Genomic DNA, 27970 nt, shown 5'->3' with positions numbered 1-27970 from the left:
GGGACGACGGGGGCGGCTCAGCTGGGTCCTGCCAGACATGTGGGTCCTGAGGGAGCCTGGCCCGGGTAGGCTCTGCTCCTGCTCCAGCCTGGCTGATTGCACCCCCAAGGGGCCGGAGTTATCCTGCCCAGGATCAGCTCTGGCTGTGCTGCCGGCTCAGCCTGGCAGACACAGTCACCTCCCATCAGGGCCGGCTGTTGTGGCTGGGGGTTAGGGTGTGGGAGAGTAGGTCTCTAGTGGGTCTGGGGGAGGGTGCTGTGCAGTGGGGGTTGGGGAGATCTGTGTGTGTTGGGGGGGCTGTGCAGTGGGGGAGATCTGTGTGGGTCGGGGTGCTGGGAAGTGTGGGGGGTCTGTGAGGGGCACTGTGCAGTTGTGGCAGTGGGGCGGTGGGGGGCACTGGGCAGTGAGGGAATCTGTGGGGGGGCTCTGGGCGGGGAGGTGTAGGGCACTGTGCAGTTCTGGGAGGACTGTGGGGGGTCTCCAGCTAGGGGGCACTGGGCAGTGAGAGGATCTGTGGGGGGGGTGGTCTGTGGGTCTTTGGGTGGTGTGGCACTGGGCATAGGGAGTCAGAGGGGTGCTGGGCAGGGAGGTAGCATGGTGCAGCATGGGACTGCCCCGAAGGGGAAGAAGCACGATGGGAGCGCAGGGCCGGGTTGGCCAGTGTGCGTCTGGCAGCTTCCGGTTTGTAAACAGTGCCCTTGTACTGCGCTGGGTGGAACGGGGCAGTCCCTGCCGTGCCATGACCCATCTCATCTCCCATTGCCCCCAGCCAGCCTGTCGCTCTGAGGACTCTGCCCCCCTGCCCCATGTCCCCATTTCCCCCATGGGGGCTCACAAATATGGTTAGCACCAGGCCCACAAAAGGTTAATCCAGCCCTTTTTGGGGTGCAGGCTCTGGGATGCAGGAGTGTTGCCAGCACACAGTGCCCGAGGCAAAGCAACAGCGGGTTCATTGCCCCGTGTGCTTCGCGCCAATAAACACACCAGGGGGAGAAGCAAACAACGTTTATTTGGGATCCCAAAGCGGTGCTAGGAGACAGGCACGTCTCAGATCAAGCACACTAACAGGAACAGTTTTTCTTCTTTTATACATTTTGCAGTTAAGCCTTATCCCCCCCTTTCCCCTCTAGCCCTCCCTTTCTCCCCCCCCCCCATTCCTCCCTCTACCCCTCCCATCCCTGGTAATAGTTACTTAGCAAATAACGATTACATTTAAGCAGATAAGTCATTCTTGGCAGCTATAAGCCTAGCTTGTTAGTAACTTCTTTAAACCGTTATCTTGTCCTTTTTCCCTTCAGCCAGAAACATGCAGGCCTCATTATTACCGCTTGAGCAGGGGGTTGCACACAGATAACTGGTTGCTTACATATTCCAATTGCACCTGGCTTTTGAGGTTGATTAGAATTTAAACATGGAAGGATAGAGTTTGGTTCACTTAGGCCTAGTGCAGGAAGGCTTCATTGACACTTAGTGGCCTTCCACCCTCCCGAGTTACCTAGGGTGATGCCTAGTGACGTCAACAGGAGGGTTGCAGGCTATGGGGAGTTTGAGTGAGGGGTGCAGGCTCTGACCTGGGGCAGGGGATTGGGGTACAGGAGGGGGTGCGGCTATGTGGGCTCTGGGAGGGAGTTAGCAACTCAGCATGTTATATAAGAGAAATGAGCTGCAGTGAGTGATTTCATATAGACATAGAAACTGATAGAAAACACTTTTACATATTCAAAATGTGAGAGGCAGAGTTTGAGGGAGGGAGTGTCTGTACAATATTTCACCGCAGTCAGTCTCCTGACTAGAGCAGTAGCGTAGCCCTGCACAGGGCTGCCCAGGGGATTCAGCGGCCAGGAGTGGCGTTGGACAGCGTTGGAGCCACGGCGTGCTGAGACACAGGGGCTTGGGGGAAGACGGAGGCGGGGGCAGCCTCCGATATACTCGTGGGAGCCCCTGTGGAAAATTGCCCCACTTGCCCCCCCTCTGGGCAGTCCTGGCCCTGGCCCTGCAACACTTGTATAGGATAGAGAGGAGCTGCAGTGATTAAGCTTTGACAGGCTAGGAATTGGAGGCCTGTGTCTTTAAGACCCCAGTTCCAGGAACCCGCCCTCTGCTCCCGGGCTGACATGCCCTGCTTCTGTCTCAGTGCTGGCAGGGCCTGTGCCTCCCTCCGGGGCCTTCTCCCTCTGCCCCAGCCTGGTGTTTTCCTCGTCCCCCGGAGTCCTGTTCCAGGGGGCCTGTCACCAAGGGATCCAGGCCCTGTGGCTGGGTTCCTCTCCCCTCATTCCCAAGTTCTCATCCCCTCTGCTCCACGGATATGGCCCGAGCTGCTCCCTGCGCAGGCTGTGGGACTGGCAGGGGAGGGTGGCTGGAGAAGAAAGGCCCCAGGGGGATGGCAGGAGAGAGGCTGTGCATGGCCATGGCTGGGAGAGGCCTGGGGGAGCAGATGGTCCTGTGGGAGAGGCAGGGGTGCATAGAGGAACGAGGAGACAGGCCTGTGGGAAACGGGTCTGAGACAAGCTGGGGGGTACGGGGCCTAGAGGGAGGCCGGTGGGGGACAGCTGAGAGCCCTCGACTGAATAACATTTAATAGTGTGGGCTGCATCCATCTGTATGGGGTTTGTTTCTGTTGGGGTAGGGCCAAGCGGGGGGGTCGCTGGCCTGGGCCTGGGCGAGGCCCCCTCTAGTTTGAGATGGGCTCTGGCGGGGGCTTCCGGATCATGGAAATGGAGTGGAGGGAGATGACGGCTTGGAGGAGCCACTGCCCAGCGCTGCTGCCACAGCGGGTCTCTTCTCGCCCAGCCGCCGGCTGGCCACGTGGGCGCTGGCCGGGGTGGCCGAGCTGGGCTTGCGGAAGTTGGGGAGGTGGCGGAAGGGCCAGAGGCCGGAGAGCAGGCTGGGCTGGTACAGGGAGAATCGCGGGGAGTGCTCAGCCTGGCACGGCGAGGGCAGCTGATGGAGGCAGCCGGCAGAGATCAGCTCGGGGGCCTTGGCTTCCATCTCGGCTCGGGCGGGGAAGGCGTCCTGTGCAGAGGAGGTGCGAGGGCCTGCGGGGGCTTTGGTTCCCTTGGCGGTTCCCTCGGGAGGCTTGGCCAAGCTCTCCAGGTCTGGCAGCAAAGAGACGGAGCCTCCGCTCTCGCCTGCAAAGGAAGCGGCAGGGATAGAGGGGCCGGTGTCACGTTCCCCTGGATGCAGGGCAAGCTCCTGCGGGGTGCCCAGGGGAGTGGTGGTGGTCAGTGTCACGTTCCCCCGGCCGGCCATGGGGCTATGACCTGTGGGGTGCCCGGGGGGGATACTCCTGGTGCTGCTAGCTGAGGAGCTGTTCAGGGGGGTGGCTCTTTTCTTTGGGGCGGGGACACCGCTGGGCAGCAGTGCTCAGTTCAGATGGGGGGCTAGGGGGCTGCTGGCTCCTGGAGGGGGGAACTGAGCCCCCAAGGGGTGCTACTGCTGGCCTGGGGCTCCTTGGCTTGTCACGGAGCCACACTGGCACTGGCATGGCCGCTCCCGGCTGTGCTCAGCCCAGTGCTCTCCCCCCGCACCTACCTTGGGCGGACGGCTTTTCCAGGGCTGGGCTGCGCTCCGGGGGCCTGCGCATGGCGTTCAGTGCCTGCTGGAAGATGGCCGAGGTGGCGGGCACCATCCAGCAGTGTGTGGCCACCTGCTGCAAGCCCAGCCGGGCCCCAGGCTTCAGCGGCAGTAGGCCTTGGCTCAGGCTCTGGCATTCTGGCACAAAGAGAGAGGCTGGAGCCTGGCGGCCGGGCCTACCCACGCCTTGGCAGGGCTGCTTCCCCGCCACCCTCCCAGCCTGGCTCCCAGAGTGGGGCAGGGTCACCGGTGCCACGTGCAGCGCGCTGGGCTCCATGGGCCCTCCCCCGGCCCCCAGCCACCCCCGTGTGCACTGCCTGGCTTTTCCCTCCCTGCTCTCCAGGCCGGTGTTTGGTGTGAGGAGGGGCTGGAGTCGGCCTGGGGCAGGGCTTGTGGGGGGCAGCCCTCACTCCTCAGCGCAAAGCAGGAGCCGTGGGGCAAAGGGGGAGCCGGCTCGTTCCCTGCCCCAGCTCCGGCTGATTCTCCACAAAGCCTGACACTTCGCTTCCGCACTGCCCTCGTGCCCTTCCCCTCCTGCCTCAGGGCAGCCCCGACCCTGCTTGGCTGCTCAGGGCCCCTGCTCAGGGGCAGCAGGGCTCGCGCCACGGCTCTCCATGGGCAGGTGCAGGGCGTGGGCGTTACGTGGGGAGAGGGGCTGCCGGAAGGAGGGGCCCTGTTTTATCAGGTGGATCTTCTTGCGAGGCTGGTGCTCTTTGAAGGGCAGCTTCCCGATCACCATGGTGTACAGGATCACACCGCTGCGGGAGGAGGCTGGGGATTAGAGGGGCTGGCACCAGGCCCAGCCTCCCCAGGGACAGGGCATGGGCTGCATGGCCCACGGCAGCTCCCAGCACCCGGTACTCATGGGACAGCCTGCCCCATAGCGTACTGGTGAGCGTGGCGTGGGCCCCGTCTCGGCCCATCCACAGAGGACAGCAGCTGGCACAGCCCTGGCTACAGAGCGTTACAGCAGCCCCCGCTGTTCGTTCTGGAGCGCCCCAGTCAAACCCCAGGGCGTTGGCCATCGGGGGGCCCTGGTGCTCTCACCCCCCTGTGGGCAGCCTGCTCGACCCCCACTACATAATGCTAATGGGGCCCACGATGCAGCCGGCTCCACCCAGCCCCTCCTTCCTGGTACTCGCAGTGCCCAGGAAGTGACTGGCTCCTCTCCCTGCTCCAGGGAGCTCCTGCTTCCCACAGGCCATGTCCCTCCCTGCAGGAAACTGGCGCTCACAGGCTCCACAGGTCAGCCAGCTCGCCGTTGTACTTCTTGCTCATGAAGATTTTGGGGGCTGTGTAGGCCACAGAGCCGCAGAACGTGCTCATCAGGGAATTCAAGGAGTAGCGGTTGGCAAACCCAAAATCTGTAATGCAACGACCCCCCGGTGAGATGCCTGCTCAGTGCTCCATGGCCTGGCCATGGGAGCCGAGGGGGACATGACCTTTCTCTCTCCCCACCCACCGACAACCGACCAGGTCAGCAGTCTGGCCCCCCAGTGCAGGGCTCTCACACAGCTCTGCCCACGCCATGCCACGCCACGCCACGCCACTCCTCCAGCCTGAGCTGTCCAGGCTTGGTGCTCTGGGCGACTGTGACAGGAGGTGTAGGGATCAGGCCCCCAAACTCAGATTCAACAGTGACCTAATGGCTAATTTGAATCCAGTTGAAGGACAACAGGCCCGCCCCCCCTCCTTTCTTGGGCCCAGATCCTCAAAGGTATTTAGGCACCTAACTTGCATGGATTGCAGAGGCACCCAGTAAAGCTGCACCCAGAGGAGCAGGTGCCTCGAGGGATTGGTCCTGGGCCCCAGAGCCTTTCACCTCTTAGGTGACTGGTTGGAACCCAGCCCAGATGGCAGTGAGGAAAAGGCCCTGCTGTCTGATGGCTGCTCAATGGCCCAGGTGGAACGAGTTCGGTCCCGTTCCCAGTGGCACATCACAAAACCATCACTGCCGCTGGTGCCAGCCTGCACCCTCAGCGGTGGTCTCAGAGGGGAGCCCAGGAGCTGACTGGGCCTGGAGCCTGGACTCCCCTTGAGGGAGACCATGACTTTACAGTCCAATGGAGCCATGAAACTGTCAGCTGAGAGGGGGAGGCACATGAGTGTAGGAAACAGACCCTTCCCCAGAGATGGACCTAGACTCTGGACCTCCCTGCCAAAGAAACACAAGACCCGGAGCCATGCCGCCCCTAGAGCAAAATGCAAAATTCACTGATGTGGCAGCTTCTGTGCACTAAGTGCTGCCCCGGCTGCCCCGGGACTGACGCAGGTAGACCCAGTTCCAAGACAAGCTGGGCAGTGTACCCCCATAGCTCAGTGGGGTTACTTGCGTGAGTGTTTGTTGGGTGGGGGCTGATGGGCCATGTGACCGTTACATGAGCATTAAAGGGATGCTGTCAATGGTCACTGCACAACTTGTGTTTCACCCCCCCAAATGCCAGGTCGCACACCTAGGAACAAAGAATGTGGGTCACACTTGTGGGATGGGGCTGTGTCCTGGAAGCAGTGACAGTGAATAGGACTCAGGGATCACAGTTGGGAACCAACTGAACGTGAGCTCCCAGGGCAGCGCTGTATCAGAGAGGGAACGTGGTCCTCGGATGGCTAAGCAGGAGAAGGACGGGAGCAAGGAGGGGTGTTACCTCTGCGTACAGCACGAGTGAGCCCGTCCCTGGACACTCACTTGAACAAAGACTTTGACAAACTGGGAAGGGTTTGGAGAAGAGCTACAAGGATGAGTCAAGGGCTGGAAAACCGGCCTGAGTGAGAGAGTGAAGGAGCTACTGAGTACATCCCCGAGAAGGTTAGGGGGTGACTTGAGCACAGCCCGTGGGTTCCAACGAGAGGAAGAGATTCCTAGAGCAGACCTCTCTTTAATCTCGCAGGCAGAGGCTGTGCACGGTTCAATGGCTAGAAGATGAAGCGAGACATTCAAAGTAGAAATGAGGAGCACTGTGATGGTATTAACCATTGGATCATGGTGGGGAGCATTACTTGGGGTCTGGATTAAGACTCGAAAGATTGCTGTAGCTCCCACAGAAGCTATGGGCTGGATGCAGGGATCACCAGGGGAGGGTCACAAGGCTAGATGATCTGTAGGGGCCCCTTTGCCTGTGAAACCTGAAATCTAATCAGTTAAGACCCTGAGTTCAAAGCAGACTGAGGTTCCCTGCAGTCCCCAGCTGATTTCTGTGGCTTTGCAACAAGGTCCTAGTTCTTCCGCGTTTGTGTCTCCCTGTTGTGGTGGGAGAGCAGCTCACTCCACACAAAGAGTGACGCTGGCCCTGCCCTGGGAGCTGGCAAATGCACAAAGGAGACACACTGAAATGAGGGAGCAAGAGCGCGGGGCTGTCCCTGGTGAAACCTCGGCAGGTAGGCGCTGAATGGAAGCTGGCTTCCCGTTTGGAGCTGGGCTCCGCCCGGTGTCACAAGCAAAGTAAAAAGTAACCTAAATGCAATGGCTCGTCTTCCTTCTGCGCCGAGCGCCCCAGCACGGAGCACGGAGCAGCTCAGGGATGCCTAGCCAGGGCTGGCTGAAGGGAAACAATTCCTGCCCCTCGAAATGGGCAGCGCTCACCTGTCAGCTTAATGAAGCCTCGCTCATCCAGCAGGATAGTCTCACATTTCAGGTCTCTGCGGGGAACACAAAGCAGGAGCACAGATGTCACTGGGCGGTGAGATCTCTTGTCCCACACAGACCTGGCCCCGCGATGGGCCCCCTGCGTGACTCTGCCAGTGATGTATATCCCCGTCGATACCTGCTGGGGTCAGGTACCCAGCCAGGCTAAGCGCGCACAGCTGAGGTGGGCAGGAAGGTGGCTCTATCAGCCCTGATCCTGGGGCCATTGGGGGATGAAATGGCCCTAATGATAACTTAGAGCAGCCCAAGGGCTGAACTAAGTTACACTGGCTGGAGTGGTCCCAGAGCGGCTGCTTCACCGTTTGAAGCCCTGTGTGCTCCAGGCCTGCCCCCTCTTGCACCTGGTCTGGCCCCCCACTCCCAATGTGCCCCCCATGCTGGGAGGGGGGATATGGTGTGAAACTGACTAGGGCACCTTCAAACCTGTTGAGGTTCCCCTGGGAGGGGGCAGGCAGGGACCCGGTGGGGCCGTGAGCTGGCCAGGGGCCCTGCGCAGCAGCATTTACAGTCTCTGGGTTTTTTAGTGATGTTCGTGCTGGAGTGGCGATGGGAGCCCCAGCCCTTGGGACAGTAACGCTGAGCAGGACAAGACAGGGGGCTAAGGAGCTAGCCCGCCCTAGATCCTGGGGCACCAGCTGGATGGAGCCCTGCATCCTCCCCCCAGGCTACCCATGGAGGACGCATTGCCCCAGGGCTTGTGCTTTAAGGGAGGCCCCAAAACCTGAGTGGAGCTGGCAGAAGAAGAGACGCAGTGGCTGAGCCCCTAGGCTGAGATTTCCAAGCCTGACTAGGGGGTTAGGAGACACAGCTCCACAATTCATTCCACTAGGAGCGGTGTGTCTAAACCCCCTAGCCTGGGCTGGCCTTTGCCCGCTTGAGACTGAGAATCGCTGCAATCGCTGCCGGCTGCCCCCCCAAAGCAAGTCCGATTAGCATCCCTGGCTAATGTGTGGCCTTCGCCCGGTGCAGTTTGGGTGCCCTATTGACACCGCTCTGGCCGAGGCAGCGGGAGTGGGGAAGGGGGAAACAGCTGGGACTCACCACATTGATGTGCCTGTAGGTTGCATTAAGGGAGTAGATTTCTCTCGGGAGGAACTTTCTGGACTATTCCAAGGGGACTTTGGCTGTGGATATGATCTTTATGGCCACCTGCGAGAGGAGAGGGCAGCTGCTGAGTTGCCCGCAGGAGAATGGGAAGCTGACCCTGAGCCCTCCTGGCCCTTGGACAGAGAGCGACTCCGGCTGGCCAGTCCCGCGGGCCGTGCGGGCGCCTAAAGGAGACACTGACGCGCCCAGCAGAGGGGCAGGCTGGAGGGAGGCCAGGTGGGGAAAGGACTGGTGGGGGTGACCAGATGTACAGCACCATGTGGAGTGAAATATCTTCTGTCCGACCCAGCAGCGGCAGGCGAGTCTGGGAAACCCAAGTGGGGGGGGGCAGGGGGCTGTCTGGGTGTCTCTTCAGCACATCACTTGGGAATGAGTGTCTGGGTGTCCTCTGCCCAGCTGAGCTCTTCACCGGCTCAGCACCCCCCAGACACCGGACACCCTCAGTAACCGCCATGGCCCATCAGTCACCCGCCTGCTTTACCCAATCCTTGAAGAGACGGGCGAGAACCAACCAGCCCAGAAAGGCGGGGGTGAAGTCTAAAGAATGAAACCAGAAATGGGGCCAGGTTCTAGAGGATCCCCGAAAGCAGCCAGAAGTGGCTGTTCTTTACTGTTCTGGGTCTGACCCAGCAGCCCCAGTCACGGGCCGGGACCCCAGTGCGCTAGGCGCTGGCTGGGGGCAAACAGCAGAAAAGGCTTGGGACATAAAGACAAATCGTTAGCAGCCTAGAAAATCCTCAGGTGAATCTGAGCAAATGAATGGGAGAATTCAGAACACAACCACAGGCGGAGACGTGGCCGGGGGACAATAGCGAACCCCACCACGAGTACAATCCCACTGACAACATTCTGCACAGGAAGAGAACAACCCATCCGGGGTAAAATCCTGACCAGGGAGCATGACGCTCAGCCCCACCAGCACGGCCGGCGCAGCGAGGGACAGGGCTTGGAACAGGAAGTGGGACTTGGCCCAGCTCAGAGAGCTAATATTTGGGGATGGAATTTGCCCAGGGCACCCAGGAGACTCAGTCTCCCAGCTGCCGCTCCAGGCACCAGACTCCCTTCGACTTCTTTGAGCCTAAGAAACAGACGGAACAACCGAGACACATGCCAGCCATCACCCGGCCGGCTTGGCGTGTAAGTGACACCCCCGGTTTCCCAGGGGCTCACCCCCTGCACGGCTCTGCCAATATCCCACCCTCCAGGAGCACAGCACCCCTTGCTATCCAGGACTGGGCTTCTCCCGAGCAACCAGACTGGCTGGTCACATCCCCTGGATCCATGCCCCAAACTCGCTGCACCTCTGAGCTGAGAGCAGGACTGGGGCGGTGCCTTATCCTGCAGAGCCCCCAGGGGTATCGTACGCTCAGTGACTGAACTCCTTTTCCCGCTGGTTCCCTGGGGTTTCCCAGCCTTGTGCCCCCAGGCCCTGCAGTCCTCACCATGGCGTGCCGTTTGCTCCGAAGGTCTGAGGCCAGCTTGTAATTCTGTCTTAGGTTCTCTTGGGTGGCGTAGCCCAGGTAGACTTTGGAGAAGGCCCCAGAGCCAATTCTCCTTGCTCTCATGCACCTGTTCCATGAAAGTCTTCCTGTCCGCCTCTCGCTTAGCGCAGCTTTTCATGGCGCCCAATGCGCATTCTTGGCTCCACCCAGGCTCGCGAAAGCAAGGGCAGCAGAGCGATCCTGCTGAGGCGGGCGTGGGGATGGTGATTGCACTGGGGCTGGAGGGAATGCCACAGGGACCAGAGTCCAAATATGACTATTAGCTCCCCAGGAGGGTGAAGCTCCCCCACAGAAATGCAGCCACCTCTGCGCTGGAGCACTGCAGCCAGGTGGGTGATTGGCACAGCTGGGGAGGGGACGGGATATTTTGGCCAAGAACTCCGGAATGAATCCCAAGGGATTTTTAATAACCACATAGAACCCTCACCTCAGGGAGTCACACAAGAATGTGCGTGGGACTGAATGTGGAGACCTGGGAGAAGGAAACAGATTGTGACGGGTTGGATCACAGAAACCCCCTTGAGAGCTGCCACCCGATGTGCAAAGACTACCCCTGCTTCTGTTTTCCCTGCGAGCTCAAGACTCCAGCACCCTGTCTTGCTGAGCCAGACACTCCTGTTTGGCTCCAGACACAGATCCAGGGTCCAAATCACTTGTCCCAAAGCTGCAAGTTTACCTGAAAACAGCTCACAGTAGTGTGCTTGTCTTTAGCACTCAGATGCCCAACTCCTAGTGGGGTCTAAACCCAGATAAATCCGTTTTACCTCATAACTCATAAATTGTTCGCCCTCTATAACACTGATAGAGAGATATGCATAGCTGTTTGCTCCCCCAGGTATTAATACATACTCTGAGTAAATTACTAAATAGAAAGTGATTTTATTAAATACAGACAGTAGGATTTAAGTGGTTCAAAGTAGTAACAGACAGAACAAAGTAAGTCACCAAGCAAAATAAAATAAAATGCGCAAACCTATGCCTAATCAAACTGAATACAGATAATTTCCTCACCAGTTCCAGAGTGCTCCCTTTTACAGGCTAAGCTCCTTTTAGCCTGTGTCCAGCAATCACTCACACCCCCTGTAGTTACTGTCCTTTGTTTCAGTCTCCTTCAAGTATCCTGGTGGGGGTGGGGGTGGAGAGGCTCCTTCTTTAGCCAGCTGAAGACAAAATGGAGGGGTCTCCCACAGGTTTAAATAGACTCTCTCTTGTGGGTGGAGACCCCCCTCCTCCCTCCTATGCAAAGTCCAGCTCCAAGATGGAGTTTTGGAGTCACCTGGGCAAGTCACATGCCCCTGCATGACTCAGTCTTTGCAGGCCGTCCACATGGCATCTTGCATGTCTCCAGGAAGACTTCTCATGTGGATTGGAGCATTCCAAGATGCATTGTTCCCCAAGTGCCTCCTGATCAGGTACTTAACCTGGCGCATTCCTTCCTAAAGAAGCTGACCCAATGCCTCACAAAGCTTACTTAGAAATCAAGCAAGTATACAGCCCATATTCTTAACCTCGAGTAGAAAATGATATGTATGTACAAATTGGATGAATAGATATACCCTGTTTCCCCAAAAATAAGACATCCTCCGAAAATAAGGCCTACTTACAGTTTTGCCTCTCGTTGTAATATAAGGCATCCCCCCGATAATAAGACCTCCCCAATAATAAGGCATCCACCGATAATAAGGCATTTTTCATTTCTGAAAAATAAGACATCCCCTGAAAATAAGACCTAGCGCATCTTTGGGAGCAAAAATTAATATAAGACACTGTCTTATTTTCGGGGAAACAGGGTAGTAGACCATAACCTTTACGGAGATATGTAACCTGGCACAGGCAGCACAAAACATATTCCAGCTATGTCATCCATACATTTATAAGCACCCCCTCCCCATAAAGCCTTATGGGGTACACTGTCACACAGATCTATTTATTTCGACCCCTTTTCGACCTGAGTGTCTAGTCCATGTTCAGGGCCCCGGGCCAGGATGTTCCAGTTGGAAGTAGAAATTGGTATTTTCTTCAATTCAGGCTTGGCTATGCAAAGCCCCGGGTCTCTGAATGCAGAAGGAAGGAAGGACAAGAGGAGCAGTTTCTTGGCTCTCTCGCCAGCTTTTGCCAAGGTCATGCTGTGCTCAGAGGCCGCTGCTCAGCGTTCTCGCTTTCTGCCTCTCCCTCTGTTCTTGCCTGGTCTCCGTTTCTGTGTCTTCACTCACACACACACCTGGTCACAATCAGGCGTGACGGACACTCCCTAAAAGTGTGGGGGCCACCGGCGCCCGAACCTTGCCACCCCTTCCCCCTGAGCTCCTGCCCTCGCATTGTTCCTTCCCCCAAGACCTCGCCCCCCCTTACGTCTCTCTGCCCCCCATCGCTCATCCTTATGGCCTGTAAAAAGTGATGGGACCATGGCCCCCTGACCCCCCCGTTCAAGCACCCCGGTCACACTACCCACTGGACTCCCCTGCCCGCATGGTGCTAGTTTCTGGACAGACTGGAAGAGGTCCTGTGTTAGGTGTGGCCCCTTAACCCCGTCTCCCAGGTATTTGAAATGAAGGGCATATTCACTCATCCGTTCGAATGAGGTTTTAACTCAACCCTTAACAAGGTTTTACCCAGCTCATCCAGCCTCCATCGACCTTGTTACATTTTTCAGACAAGCCCCTTTGTGCTTTCTCCCGTGCTGCCCCGTAAACATCCGCAAAAGTACCTACATTGCCCCGAAAACTCCCCTTTGCCTTGGAGCTTACAGGAAGCTGGAGGGTGGCTCGGCTGCTGGTGTGCTCAGACACTGCCTGCCAGGCTGACCAGTGTTCCCTTGTGCTCCCCCCAGGTCGCTCTGTACCCAGCTGTTGTCTCTTGTCTTATCCTTCCATTTAAGCTTTGGGCAGGGACTGTCCCTTTGTTCTGTATTTGTCCATCCCTGGGTCTCCTAGGTGCTATGGGAATACACATCCTAGTCATTCATAACACTAGCGATCATCTTCTCAGTGGGGTCACCTTGGGGTTTGGGGCCTTGCAGAGGACCTGGATCTTTGCCCTTCTCAGAAGAAAGCGTCCGTTACCCTCCCAACAGTGGTGACAGACGATAACATCTCCAGTGTGGGGCCGGGAGCCTACCCGTGGGGAGACGGCTGCTCCACCGCTCAGTGAGAGGCCGGCTCCTCTGGGCAGTGAGGGGAAGGCTATCTAGGTTTCTCCAGCAGGTGGCACAGACGCATTTCTCTCACCTATTTGTAACCAGACTTCTGTGCATCCCAACAGACTCTCAGTTTTATTGCAGTATTTCCCAGCCCTGTCGCTCCTGCAGTGCTGGACCGCACAGGACTACAAATGCAGTTGGGTTTTCTCTCTTCTTCCTCCCATCCTCCCGCTCAGGAGCTGCTCAAGACTCAAACAAACTGATGGCAAGAAATGGGAGCTAGTGAAGGAGCATCTTCTTGCAGCTGCGCTGGTGAGTTAGAGCTGTCCCTTACCTCCGTCCTCTGTCCCAATACCCAGCGAAGCCAAGCTGCTGTTCTCTACGCTGCAGGGTTGGCCAGGAAGCGGTCAGTGGGAATTGATTTAGTTGGGATAACAATGTTCACCAAGAGTCAGTGATGGGGAAACCGGAACACAACATGACATGTAATCTGCAGGCTACTAACCAGTAGTAACCCAGTCAGGATGGAGAACACTGCTTAATGCACAGCATGTTCCGTTCGGGCGCTTGTCCGTCTGGATGTTCACAGGAGGCGCTGGTGCTGTCTCTCCCTTTCTTTCCCAGTCAGGGAGCATGCTCACAGGGAGCGCGTTTTGCAGTTGGCTGCTGTGAAGGGCACAGCGAGTGTCATGAGCATCTCAGTGAGGGGCTGCGTGTGCTCTGGTGGGTAGAATCTCGGTGGACACCACATGTGATGGCCAAGATTTTAAAGTGACTTGGGGGGCCCAAATTGAGACTCCTTAAAAGGGCCTGATTTTCAGAGAGCGAATGCTCAGCGCTGCATAAAACCAGGCCTCGAGTTGGGCACCCAAACCCCGAGGCACAGAAAATCGATCTTGGCCGGTACCTGGGTTAGACTGACCTCCACACCACACCTGACGTGCGACTCAGTGAGACCGGCAGGGGAGAGAGGCAGTCTGGGCGGCAGTAAGGGAACATGCTGGTGTAGAGTGGGAAGTTTGGATTTACATTGGCAGGGCAGTGGTAGGGAAGGAGGAGAGATTTGGGGCCAGCAGTCCTAGGGAGAACTTGCTGCTGCTAGATAAAAAAATTATAGTTCTCCTAAACGGGTTTAGCTTCTCCTGGATACTGGAAACTGCTTCCTTCTCCGTCCTAACCCTCTAACATGGGCTGCGTTGCCCACAGGTGGCTTGTGAGACAGGCTTTGGATTGATGTGGAGGCTTTGCACATCTGGTGCTATCAGCCTTGTCTACTAATGGGCACAACAATGAATGACTTTGTGCTGTTGTGCTGGGGCCAGCCCTAGGCCCAGACAACTGCCTGGTGCCCTGTGCTCTGAGGGCGTCTGCAGAGCTGCACTGGCGCTGTGACTCGGGGACCAACCTAATTTCCCTTCTCCAGAAACAGGATTGGCCCTGGGAGAAGATTCCCCCTTCATGCAACTGGACTGGATGGAGGGGAGAATGGCTTCACCGGGCAACTCAGGGTACTGCCTCAAACAGCCAGGCCAACCTGTATCACTGAACCCATAGGGCTCCGGGCTGTGGACTGCTGGGAAAGCCATCCTCCTGGCACCTGTGATATGGGCAGAGGCTTTCAGGTGGAAAGCCAGATGCTGGAGACACAGTCACACTAGTTTATTTATTAATGTGTGGGGTGTGGAAGCAGAGAAAGAACTGTCATGCATTGCATCCCCTTCCTGTCAGTTCTTTCTCTGCTTCCACAGGGGTGATGATCTCATAACACCAGAACAACCCTTTGCCCTGCCACAGCCCTTGCCATCCATGGAGTTCAACCTGCCTCACTAACGTTAACCAGGGCAGGCTCCTAGTTCCCTGTGTGGGAGGCCACCGTTCCACAGCTGCAGAGGGCGGGGGATAGAGGGGAAAGTGGCTGGCTCGAGGTCATGTGGTGAATCGGGGCAGAGCTGGGAACGCAGGTCTCCTGACTCCCAGTCCTGTGGCTTAACCACAAGGTCAGCCTCCCTCAGAAGGACGTGTTTTTTTCCTGAACCAGCGACCCAACCTCCCAGGTCCTTCTCTGAGGGCTGCGTGGCTCCCATGGCACAGTGTCCTTCGGAGCAGGCCTTCCTCACCTCCCAGTCACCACCGGGCTTTGGGCTTTAATATTCCCCACTTGACCCTTATTAAAGCTGCTACAGTACACCCGGGTGATGGGCCAGACTCCTGCAGTTGGGACACTGCCGTGTGCTGGGCTGTTACTGTAGAATATGGTGCAGCTGTCAGTGGTTGCTGGCCTGGCCTCAGGGGCAGAGCCCAGCTCTGGGACCCACGAATGCCCGAGCTTTAGTTCTAGCTCTAGGCTCGGGCAAGTCATTTCCCCTCCCTGTGCCTCAGTTTGCTGCTCTGTGTAATGGGGCCGATGACACTTACAGACCTGCCCCTTCGGGGCTAGGCTAGGAGGGTTACTTGTCAGTTTACTGGCTGGCAAAGAGCTCTGTGGTTGTGAAGGACTAGCCAAGGAAGAGCTGACTGAATACGTTTTACAGAGGAGATACTTTTCCTTCAGACTCCCATTTATTAGGAATGGGAAATTAACCCACAGCAAACAATATCCACCTTCCCCATTGGGCTCCCTCCACAGCACAGCACTGCCCTCCCTTGCCCCAGGGAGCGCTGCCTCCCCCACAGCCAACGTGCCCCAGCTGGCTTCCCTTAAAAGCAGACTCTGCAGCCAGCCCCACTGCTAAACCAGTTCCTGCAGGTGGAGCCTGGGCAAGGAGCAAGGCTGGGTGGAACCAGCCTGTCCTCTGGAAGGTAAGCATGCAGTCCCTTTGCTGCAGGGTGTTGAGGGCCTGTGGGGCTGCCAGCAGGAAGACTTAAGGGGTGATTAGAGGAGGTGATCCCCAATGTGAGGGCTTGGAGCCCTGGTGGGGATCATCTCTCTGGAGCCTTTCTCCCAGGGTCCTGCCTTGCTCCTCCTGCTAATGCTCACGGATGGCAAATGGCCTTAGCGCTTCCTCTTCCCCTGAGACCCCTACAGGCCTTGGCTACCTTGGCTGGAACCTCCCTGTCACACATGTATGTGGCCCCCCCCTCCCAGATGTGTATAATGCCCTTCCCCCAAACAAATGGGGAAAATTCCCAAAGGAAAACATGGCATCTCTCATGCCTGAATTTCCCCGTCCTGCTCTCCAATGCACTCCATGAGAGCACGGCTATCTCCTTTCCCCAGTGCCGCTTTGGAACAGCTCCCAGGCAAACACGAGCAGTCTGCCCAGGGCCCTGCAACGCTGGCGGCGTTTTTGTGGCGAGGCAGGGCCTTGCTGTGTAAGGGCTGAGACCCTTGCCCGTGTGCCATCCGACTTGGGTCTGCCTGGCTTTAGTGATTGATCAGGGACTTGACGTCCTGGGCTGGGCTTGCTGCCCCTCCTGAGTCGCTGTGGGTAAGATGGTGGTTGGGGGTCATTCAAGCCAGGCTCTAGCAAGGCTGGATTTGCTGCTGGTAATGCTCTCTGGGAAAGAAAACTCTAGCCATGTTGGCCGGGGATTGCAGCTCTGAGCCCTGTGCTTGTGTGTGGTGGGTGGGGGAAGGAGATGTGTGGGGGTCTCTGGGTGAATGGGGTCCTCGCCTGCTCTGACCGGGCACACTCCCTCTGAGCGTGGCTTGGAGGTGATGCCAGGGGAAGAGAGGCACGGTGCCCAGGGGGCCAAGGCGCGGTGCCCGTCGAGCAGGCCCATCCTCCACGTGTGTTCGGCGGCGTGACAGACGTGCGCTGACCAGGGCATGACGTGGCTCCACAGAGCTGCAGTGCTGGGGAGGCGTCCGCTGTAGGTGGAGCCTGCGGTGTGTGCCCCGCTCCCCACTGGGGCTCAGTGGGGGGCACCTTCTTGGGGTGTGTGGGTGTCTCCCTCAGAGCATAGTGGGGTGGGTGGGGGGAGAGGCCCATCATGGGGGCGGGGGGGAGAGGCCCAGCATGTGAGGGGGCAAGGGGGTCTCCTGTTGGGGGTGGGGGAGTGAGCCTCCAGCATGTGGGGGGGGGTCTCCTGTTTGGGGGGGAGGGGGGTGAGCCTCCAGCATGGGAGGGGGAGGGGGGCACTTGCAGGGGGTTGGAGTGGGAGTGGGCTGCCACACCAGATGGGGGAGGGGCTTCAGGGGGCGGGGCCTGACACTGACACTATGTGTTTTAATATAGCCAAATGTACATGTGTACATCTAGGAACAGAATTAGGCTATCCTGGGAAACAGTGACTCTGAAAAAGACTGGAGGGTCATGGTAAGTAATCAGCAGAACATGAGCTCCCAGTGGGATGCTATAGCCAAAATGGCCAATGCAAGGCTGTATTAACAGGGGCATCTCAAGTAGGAACAGAGTTGTTGTTTTAGATTGACATTTTGTTATGAATTTGCAATGGTGCAACTGCTGTTGGAATACTGTGTAGTTCTGGTATCCACAATTCAAGGAGCATGTTGATAAATGGAAGAAGTTTCAGAGAAGAGTCACAAAAATGATTAAAGCATTGGAAAGCCTGTTGTACAGTGATAGATTCAAGGAGCTTAATCTGTTTAGCATGACAAAGAGAAGGTTAAAAGGAGACTTGATTAAGGACTGTAAGTACCTACATGGGGACCAGAAAGTTGATAATGGGCTCTTCAGTCTGGCAGACAAAAGTATAATAAAATCCAATGCGTGGAACTTGAAGATAGACCAGTGGTGGGCAACCTGAAGCCCATCAGGGTAATCTGCTGGTGGGCCACAAGACCGTTTGTTTACATTGGCACAGCCGCCTGTAGATCCCAGTGGTCGTGGTTCGCCATTCCCTGGCCTTAGAACATATGAATCTATGAAATTCCTATCCCATTTCCTTTGTTTCCTTTCCTCAAAAGAATTGTAAAGAAAGTGGTATTTTCTCACCTTTATGACCACTTTGCTTAGAACCGCCTTCTTCATTTGCAATCTAGTGTTCTACTCTTTCTAATAGATGTTGCATCCCTTACTGTTTTCTCATCCCACTTAATCACAGTACATCTTTCAATCCTGTCAATCATCACTCCGCTTCTTGAGCATCTGAAGCAGAACTTAGGTAGTACATAGTCACAAATGTAGCATAAACAATTATGCCCATAATTTTCTGTATGAATTTAACTGCAGGTGCAACTGCAAGAGATCTTTTATCATTGAGCAGGATGGAATTTGAATTTTCCTATTTTCTTTTTAAACAATTGGCTTATTAATTCATACAGTGAGAAAAAATCTTTAAAAACAGGTTTTCTAGTTATGGTGAGTCAAATATAGTGCAATGTGTAGCGATACCATTTTGGTCATTTGTCACACATTTTAGTTGCTTCTGTCACACACTGGTAGTCTAGAAAGTTGAGAGTGTATAGAGTGAGGTTCCTTTTTGTGTGTCCAGTCTGATCCACTTTTTTCCACCTATCATTGGCAGGTAAATTCAGTTTTACCATCATGGATGACTTTGATTGCATAAGGAAAAAATCTAACTCTGTAAACTAGCAAACTGATGATATAGGGAATAATTTTTTTTTAAATCTCCCTAGCAGCATATTACTATGCTGTCAACTGATTACAAGTGCTGGTTTCCTGTTTTCTCTTATCTTCTACTTTTGATCCTGCAGGTTGGAAGCACAGTCTTTTTCAGATGTAGGAAGGGTTATCATATTCAAGGCTCTACTACTCGATCTTGTCTTGCAAACTTAACTTGGAGTGGTATACAGTCTGAATGCATTCGTAAGTCCTTTTTTTCTTTAAAATTGACATGTAATATAGTCTTTGACAAGGAAATAAATCAATATGCTTTTTAATCTCATGTGGTCCAGACCCTCCAGAAGTGAACACTTCTATCCTCCTATGATGATGTCAGCATTATGGCAGTGAACCCAGTCTATTTCTGGGGATTATAGATTCTATTCTAGGAGGTGAAGGTCTCCAACCTCTTCTCAATGCAGATTTCTCCCTAATCATGCAAAAGGGCACACTCCACCACCTTTTCCTCTACCACTTGCTGAAATTTCCACAGTGGAAGAACACAAACATATTTGTGGAACTAGAAATGAGGTGATAAACATCCAGGGTGAGTCAACTCCCTGCAGGATTATCTTGATGCACATATATGGCTTCTTCACATGACAGTAAAATTCTCCTGACCCCTGACAATCTTAATCCATTCAATGAACTTTTCTTAACATGGTTCAGAGGTTCCAAGCTCCACTAGAAACACTGAAAGCTAATTGGTACTTTTGCATGATGGTCAGTCTACTGCATTTACATTTCTCATAATGGAGCCAGACTACTTTTCTCTGGTGTGTTTAGTGTTGTGTGAGTTATTTAAATAACTTTACTGGAACTATTGCAAATTTTTTTTGCTTTGTTCTTGGCTGTGATGCACCAAAATGCTTCTCAAACCATTTTAAAAAACAGACGGGACTTTTGCTGCGGTGTCTGTAACTTACAGACCTAAGTTGCTGGATAGCCTGTAGTATTTTTAGTGGAAATTGGAAGCTTTGAATATTTTTTAGAAATCTTCAAAGTAGAGAGAAGAAAGTGTTTTTGACAATGGGTATTGCTGACATGACTGTATTTCGCAGACATAGTTGGTGAAGATGATGATTTTATCCTTGAAGACATAATGATAGGGTTGTGGAAGCAGAGAAAAGAACTGACAGAAGGGAACTGCAATGCATGATGGTTGTTAGCAAGAGTCAGGCTTCGTTAGCAAGAGACAGTCTTTGTTAGCAAGAGTCAAGCTAGCTGTGACCCTGATAACCCTGATAACGCGAGATTTGTAGAAGCCAGGATTGTGTGAGGATTGTGTGAGACGGGTGAGAAAGAGCTGTGTAAGAAGTCATTGTGACCTCAGTATAGATAAGGTGTAGAAGACCTTGTGTAGATAAGGTATAGAAACTAATTGTATGTAGGCAAGAGTCAAAACAAGTAAGGAAATGAGATATCAAGATGGCCTATGTATAAACAAAATGCAGCTGTCCCTCATTATTTCTGTAATGAAAGGTATAAATGCTTGCTGTAATTAGTTACCAGAGAGAGACCTGCTTGCTCTCTCCTCTGCACATGTGAGAGTTAATAATAAAGCCTCTGACTTGCTGTACCTAAACAAAATAGTGAGAACTCAGTTTTTCTCCGACAATTTGGGGGCTCGTCCGGGATGGCAACGCCCACTGAGGCAACGGCAGCTGCTACGGATCGTTCCCCTTCGAACCCCATGGCGCCACAATAGAGGTAAGAGACCTTTTGAAATCTCTATTGGGGTGTCGGAGGAGGACTGTCCGTGGGGCCGTCTGCCCCTGTTGGGCTCACGCCATCCGAACTTATTGACTGTGCAGCAAGGTCAGATGCTGAGCGGCGTAATAGGGGAATTGTTTGCCGCCCCCTGTAAGCATATGCTAGGTGCATAGGGTTTGCACCTGTATTGAGGAGTTGTTACTGCCTCAAGAGGGGTTTTTACCGCCTCAAGTGATGCATCAAGGTACTTGGGAATAGTACCTGGAGGTACTCAGGAGTAGTAGAAGGCCTTGGTATGTTGGTGTGTGTAGTCTCTCTGTGTGTGTGTGTGTGTGTGTGTGTGTGTGTGTGTGTGTGTGTACACAGTGTGAATTGAGTGTTACCGGAAGACGCCCAGAGTACTCTGCGAAGTCTTTTGGCTCGTGACCAGAACTACTCTAACGCAAGCCCGGTAACTAGAGGATCTTTAGGAGATCCGACCCATGTAGGTTGACTCGGCCTGGCATCGTCCGGCGAGGAGGCTACCTGGGTCTAGGAGTGTGTGCACCCATCTTCCCTCCCCTTTTCCTCTCCGTGTGAGCCACTGACAGTCTGACCATCTCACTGGATGCAACAGAGTAAGCGGCGCTGTCTCTCTGAGATTAGCCGACGCTCTTTGCTGAAGGGAGGTGTAGGGGGTCATGGCTATCCTCGTTAGTCACTCCTGTGTGAATACCCTGTAGGGAGAGTCCTTAGTTTATGAGCCGCTAGCGCGGACAGGGCATCCTTCCCCTTTTGAGTGTGTGATTGGAAATGGGTGAGGGACAGTCTAAGTCTTCCCTCTCACCCCCTAAGGGTACCCCAGCTTATTTCATGTATGTACATTATGGCCCGAAAACCTGCAGGTATTTAGATAGTTGGAATCTTTACACGCGTGCAAATCCATCTAAACAATGTCCACTAGAAGGTACCTTTGATTTAGACAAACTTAAATACCTTAAAGAAACTCTGGCTTCACCAAAAGCCTCTGATACACAGTGGGAGCAATTTGTCTGTTGGTGGGAGGAAGCAACAAAGAGACTCCACGAGTCTCGAGTGCGGAGTCTAAAAGACTCCCAGGAAAAGTTAAAAGCTCAAGTGCAACATTTACAGCTTAAATGCAAGGCATCCAGCTGTTTACCCCCTAGGGTGATTCCTTCAGCTCCTGTGTATCCTAATCCCGTTCAAGCAATTCCTTCTGCTCCCCTTTATCCCCAATTAGTTAGATCTGACAGTGAGGAGGAAACTGCTGAGGATATTTTAGATTTCTTCAGTAACATTCAGCAGCAGCAGCAGCCCATGCTGCCTCCTCCCCCTGCACAGCCTGGGTCTGCTAACGAATCTCACCCGGCAGTGCCAGTTTCACCACCGCATGTATCAGCTGCACACATTGTTCTCTCTTCCCCTGGGAGAGAAGCCTCCTCTTCACCACAAAGAGGTGATTCTGAGCCTCCCAGTAGCTCCCCTGATTCTAATCCCTCTGAGGAAAGTACCCGTTATCTTACTAGAAGTGTGGCACATGCACTCCAGGTTCCTTTAAGAGGCCTGGAACTATTTCTCAAATGCGTACTTTTCTTGGCATGACTGGGTACTGTAGACAATGGATTTTAGGCTATGCAACAATGATTAAACCCTTACAGGATCTGACTAAGTCAGGTACCCCTGAGCCTCTTCCTTGGTCTCCAGAGGCTGAACAAGCTTTTGTTGCTATCAAGCAAAGTCTGTCCAGTGCACCAGCCCTGGGACTTCCTGATTATGCTAAACCCTTCACTCTTTTCTGTCATGAGCGTAATGGGTTTGCTTTGGCTGTATTAACGCAAAAGCACGGAGACAAACACCGTCCCGTTGCTTATTACAGTACTGCCCTAGACGCTGTGGCAGCTGGATTTCCCCTTGCCTGCGTGCTGTAGCTGCAGCAGCTCTTGCTGTACAGGTATCTGAATCTATTGTGTTAGGTTCTCCTTTGATTGTTGCTGTTCCTCATGCTGTGGCTGCTCTCTTGTTAAAATCTAAGACACAGCATCTATCCACTTCTCGTCTTACAAAATATGAACTTGTCTTGTTGTCTTCATCTCATATTACTTTGGCTCGTTGCCCTGTTCTAAATCCTGCCTCCTTGTTGCCTGGGCCCGAAGATGGAGACCCACATGACTGTGTGTCTGTGACATCGGTTCTCTCTCGTCCAAGAGATGATTTACTAGATGTGCCTTTGCAAAATCCTGATCTTATTTACTTTGTAGATGGTTCGTGGTTCGTGCTCGCGAGATTCTAAGGGCAAATTGGTTGCTGGTTATGCTGTGTGTTCTGCACATGCTGTTATTGAAAGTGCTTTCCTTCCTTCTGTGTTTTCTGCTCAAGTGGCCGAACTTGTAGCTTTAACTCGAGCCTGCATTCTCGCTCAGGATCAAGCAGTTACAATCTATACAGACTCTCGTTATGCTTTTGGAGTGGTACATGATTATGGGTTGCTCTGGAAGTATAGAGGTTTTCTTACATCCACTGGTTCTCCTATTAAGAACAGTCTGTATGTCTCTGCTCTTTTAGATGCTCTTTTAGTGCCCAAAGCTATAGCTGTCGTGAAATGTACAGCTCACCAGACCCCTCATGATGAAGTTACCCATGGAAATGCTTTGGCAGACTCTGCAGCCAAAGCAGCGGCCCTTTCTGCACCTCAGGCTGAATATACTTGTGCTTTGATTGAACAGCCTCCACTAGCCTCCCTTGAGGATCTGGCCAAGATCCAGGAAGCTGCACCGGCAGCTGAGAAACGTTTTTGGAGTGCTAATGGCTGTATTCTACACCCTGATCATCTTTGGCGTGCCCCAGCTGGTCGCCTGGTTGCACCGAAGATGCTAATGCCCTATCTTGCTCGTGTATACCACGGAATGGCTCACGTGAGCAAAGGGGGGATGGTTGCTGCAGTTAACCGAGATTGGTGTGCATTCGGGTTCCCAGTCATTGCACATCACTACTGTCAACAATGTGTGATTTGTCAGCAGCATAACATTGGTAAAGCTGTTAAAGTTAGGCAGGCAGCTCACCCTCCCCCTTGGGGACCTTTTGTAAATATTCAGATTGATTTTATTCAACTGTCTAAATGTTGTGGCTATGAATATGTATTGGTTTTGGTGGATGTATTTTCAAATTGGGTTGAAGCTTTTCCCTGCAGGAAAGCAGATGCCAGGACTGTTGTGAAACTTCTGCTTAAAGATTTTGTACCACGATTTGGCATCCCTGTGAGTATCAACAGTGACCGTGGTCCATCAGCGAAAGACTGCCTTGGCTCCATGCTGGAAAGGCCCTTTCCAAGTCCTGTTAACTACCAACACTGCTGTGAAGTGCCAAGGACTGCCCACCTGGACCCATGCTTCGCACTGCAAAAAGACCCCTCTGCTTGGAGAGGATTCTCCAGCTGCTGATCAGCCTGTTTCTCCTGCTAGCTCTGCTGTGCCTCCTGGACAGCAGGGAAAGAGGACAAGGTGAAGTGCTAGTAACCTCTCCCTTGTCCACTGACAGATCTACTGTGCCTTTGAATTCTTTTACAGGAATCACACCAGTACAGGGTGAAGTGCTAGTAACCTCTCCCCGGTATTATGGTGAATCACAACTGCTTTTGAAGAAGAAAAGAAGAAACACTCGCTCTGCTGAAACCACCAAAGTCCAGAACTTTCTAACTACAAAAGACATTAAGAACTGGCCCTGGTGGAAGAAACGAAGTATTGTTTATTGGCAAGGAGGGAACTGTGGGGAACGTTCCTGGGAATGTGGGGTCCAGTGGTGGGGTGGATTCTTTCCAGGATCAGGGCTTTGTGCTTATGGACAGGTACCTTCAGGATGCACTGCCCTTCCTAATTGGCTTTCAGATGATGAATATCAAAAACGCCTTGCCACTACAAAGACTACACCTACCACTAGTCCCTTGACCCTTGCCACCACCACTGTAACTTATCCAGATACAAACAGTACTACACATTCCAATGATGAGAAATTGGGCCAACTAGAGAAGGCCATAGGCCTTGTTTCTGGAGCACAACTAACCCAGGTACAGGCTGGAGTTGGTGAGTTACATGTTATCTCCGCCCTTAGTTCTATGACCCAGAAGTTACTGACAGAGATGGTATTGAATATCACTGAGGCTGGGAAGGCATTGCAGTGGGATCTAGCATGCTCAGAGATTCAGGATTTCTTGAATGACCAGCTAATGGCCATTCGGAATGATCTAGAGCACCAGGCTTGGCCCACTGCCCTTACAGACACGTCAGGAGTGCCATCTGACCTGTGGCCATGGAGACATACTTGGAAACTTTCTGGGTGGAAGTGTGGACGTTCTCAGTGCTCCTTCCAAGCATATGGACCGGTACAGGGGGTGTGGGCTCCCACATACCGTATCCTGCCGGGTCCATGGGGAGGATGCATATGGGATTGGGTAATTCATCGAGACATCTGGGAAATTAGACCACCTGGTATGCCCAATCGATTTTTAGTTAGTGCTCCTAGGATTACACCTGACATTTGGATGGGGTTAGGTAACCTGTGGATATTCTGGCCATTAGAACCCCCACAGCTTCAGTGTACACGTAAACTGAAGCCAGGAGAAGTTGTCACTGTCTATGACTACGTTTGCTGGGAGGGTAGGGGACAAGGAACTACCCTGACAGGACACTTACTCTTCCAAGCTAATGATAGCTGTGTGTATGTTAATGACACCATATCACAAGACATACATTTTAATCTCACTACCACTGCAGACAATCATATCATTTACTGGCCTGCAGATAGAGTTTTTCAAGTAGCCCTTAGGTTCCAGATACCCTTTAATTGGACTAGCTTACTATCTGATAGATTTCAAAATTTGCTTTCATTGTTACCTGAGATTCAGAAAATCTCTGAGGTACAAGGGCAAATTCACATGCTTCAAAATGTATATCAAGTAGAAAAGTATGCCTTTCACACTGCTTATAGAGTATCTACCTTATGTACTAAATATGATGTATTGTGCTTTATGACAAAGGCTGTACAACAACCCCATTATAGTATTGCTATGGGAATGTTATTGCTTGTATTGTTATTAGTTAATTTAGGATTATGTTATTGTTGTTGTAAAAGACGTAATAATAGTAATACCTTTCATGTTCATGCTAATCATGCATTATCATTGCATCCAATCAAAACCCCTAAGGTTGAAGCATCTAATTTAGAATCTGAAGTCCAGGACTTGATGCAAATAGAGATTTGAGAATGTTTGTTGTACTAGAAGTACAAAAGGGGGGGGTTGTGGAAGCAGAGAAAAGAACTGACAGAAGGGAACTGCAATGCATGATGGTTGTTAGCAAGAGTCAGGCTTCGTTAGCAAGAGACAGTCTTTGTTAGCAAGAGTCAAGCTAGCTGTGACCCTGATAACCCTGATAACGCGAGATTTGTAGAAGCCAGGATTGTGTGAGGATTGTGTGAGACGGGTGAGAAAGAGCTGTGTAAGAAGTCATTGTGACCTCAGTATAGATAAGGTGTAGAAGACCTTGTGTAGATAAGGTATAGAAACTAATTGTATGTAGGCAAGAGTCAAAACAAGTAAGGAAATGAGATATCAAGATGGCCTATGTATAAACAAAATGCAGCTGTCCCTCATTATTTCTGTAATGAAAGGTATAAATGCTTGCTGTAATTAGTTACCAGAGAGAGACCTGCTTGCTCTCTCCTCTGCACATGTGAGAGTTAATAATAAAGCCTCTGACTTGCTGTACCTAAACAAAATAGTGAGAACTCAGTTTTTCTCCGACAGTGTGTGGCCTAAACAAACTCATAAAAAACATGTCCTTTAAAAGACAAATTAGACTCAACTGTAATATGTCACAGATATGTGTAAATACCCTGGTTAATATTTTCAAAAGGAGTCTACATTTCCCATTGACTTTCCATGAGGTCCTATGTCACTTATGAAAATGGGTCTTAGGCTCTGAAGTCACTTAGACCCTTTTGGAAATTTTACCCAGTGTGATTATTTTGAAGGATGTGAATGAGCCGTATCATAGCAGTGCTTACTGCATGAATATATGAGGCGAACATTAATTATATTGTTCCATATCAGTGTATTGACGTGTATAAAAAAGTGCCAGTTATGAGATGGAATGAATGACAGGGGAATGAGTAACTTTTAAAGCCTGCATTAACTACAGACGTATGAAATATGTACACCAGCACAAATATTACAGTTCTTGAGACATCTGCACAAAACTAGATAAAGTACTAGTAGACTTGTGACTTCCCTCCAGCTGGAGAGAGAGGGAGAGAGAGAAAGAAACCCTTGGGAATCCTGAGCAGTAAACAGCTTACAAATGAGACAGGTTGAAAACTTGACAGCTTGTCTAAATGCTCATTTTACTGGATGGCACATCAATGCTTAAAGCTAGTGTTTTGTTTAATTAGGATCAAGTATATTTGTGGATAATAAAATGGTTACCAGTCTCAAATACAGATAATGTATTCATAGGACAAAAATGCAAATAGTATTTTGATGCTTGTTAAATGTTTGTCAATGGTGGCTTTTTAAATTTTGAATTTGTACTTGGTAAATGCAGTGAATTATTTAAGACATCAAATCTTTAGTAACTGGTGTATATTTGATGTCAAAAATAGATGAGCAAACTTTGCTACTTCAGATATTACATTGCACAGAACACTTTAAGGAGGGAATGAAGTATTCAAAGGGTTGGGGGTTTTTGGAAGAGGACAATAACTAATGATATAATATAGCTATGGAGTGGAAATCGAAGAAGTGAGGTTTTTACTCACGAAAGCTTATGCCCAAATAAATCTGTTAGTCTTTAAGGTGCCACCAGACTTTTTTGTAATATATCTATGTCTGTGTGTTTACACAATTTTCAGCAAATTTCTGAATTTACTGTTCCTTAGCAAACATACTTTACAGTCATTCACAGTTTTAGAGATGTTACTTGTCTATGAAATGGGAAAGTACTTCCATGGGATCACGACCATAAAGCTATTTTCTCTCCCAAGTATATATTCAATAAACCACACTAATTTGGCCTAGCTGTCAGGTAAATTTTCAATGTAGTGCTTGGGGAGTTGTGTGCAAAACTCTCATTAGCAGTGACAGTTGTTACTTGAATTGATACTCATAAATCACAATGTGAAAATAAAAAAACAAACAAAAAAGACATTGTGCTATTTTTTTGCTACTTCATTGAGAAATAGAACCCACCTCAAAGTGTGGGCCCTGTGCAAGAAAGATGTGCGAGTTTCAGAGATGGAAAAATGACCAGAAAGTAATACATAGTACAAAGACACACATTAAACCTTATTTATATACACAGCAGTGATAGAGAGACCACAATCAATACATGGGGATATATGTCAGGTTAAACTGTCTAATCTACTCATCTGTCTACAGACATGCAGGTATATACCATATTCGCTGGATATTCGTTGCAGCATCAGAGTATGTCTGACATATATTTCTGTCTGGGTCTACTACTTCCCCCCCACACTCTCTCCTCTGTAAAGTACCATCACAATACTTATGTTGTTGTCAAGGCTGCTTCCCCACTCTGAACTTTAGGGTACAAATGTGGGGGCCTGCATGAAAACTTCTAAGCTTAACTACCAGCTTAGATCTGGTCCGCTGCCACCATTCCCAAAACTAATTCCCTTCCCTGGGAAGCCTTGAGAAACTCTTCACCAATTCCCTGGTGAATACAGATCCAAACCCCTTGGATCTTAAAACAAGGAG

The 27970-nt window shown here is 52.0% G+C and overlaps 1 protein-coding gene and 1 pseudogene across 3 annotated transcripts; one reads left to right on the top strand and one right to left on the bottom strand.

The window, feature by feature from the left end:
• Positions 1 to 2706: 2706 nt before the first annotated feature.
• On the bottom strand, positions 2707 to 9943 carry LOC128843153 (testis-specific serine/threonine-protein kinase 5-like; annotated as a pseudogene).
• Positions 9944 to 13116: 3173 nt separating this feature from the next.
• LOC128843680 (uncharacterized) lies at positions 13117 to 27346 on the top strand. 3 transcript variants are annotated; one of them, XM_054040713.1, is made up of 2 exons: positions 13117 to 13276; positions 22768 to 27346. In XM_054040713.1, exons 1-2 carry the CDS (start codon positions 13237 to 13239, stop codon positions 23640 to 23642), a joined length of 915 nt encoding a protein of 304 aa, XP_053896688.1. In that variant the 5' UTR covers positions 13117 to 13236; the 3' UTR covers positions 23643 to 27346. The 3 variants fall into 3 exon arrangements, with proteins under 3 accessions (XP_053896688.1, XP_053896687.1, XP_053896686.1); XM_054040712.1 differs by having other exon boundaries at positions 23393 to 27345; XM_054040711.1 differs by having other exon boundaries at positions 23380 to 27345.
• The last annotated feature ends 624 nt before the right edge of the window (positions 27347 to 27970 follow it).

Source organism: Malaclemys terrapin, chromosome 9, assembly GCF_027887155.1.
Source record: "Malaclemys terrapin pileata isolate rMalTer1 chromosome 9, rMalTer1.hap1, whole genome shotgun sequence".
NCBI classification, from domain to species: domain Eukaryota; kingdom Metazoa; phylum Chordata; order Testudines; family Emydidae; genus Malaclemys; species Malaclemys terrapin.
This window is presented reverse-complemented; position numbering and strand designations above follow the sequence as displayed.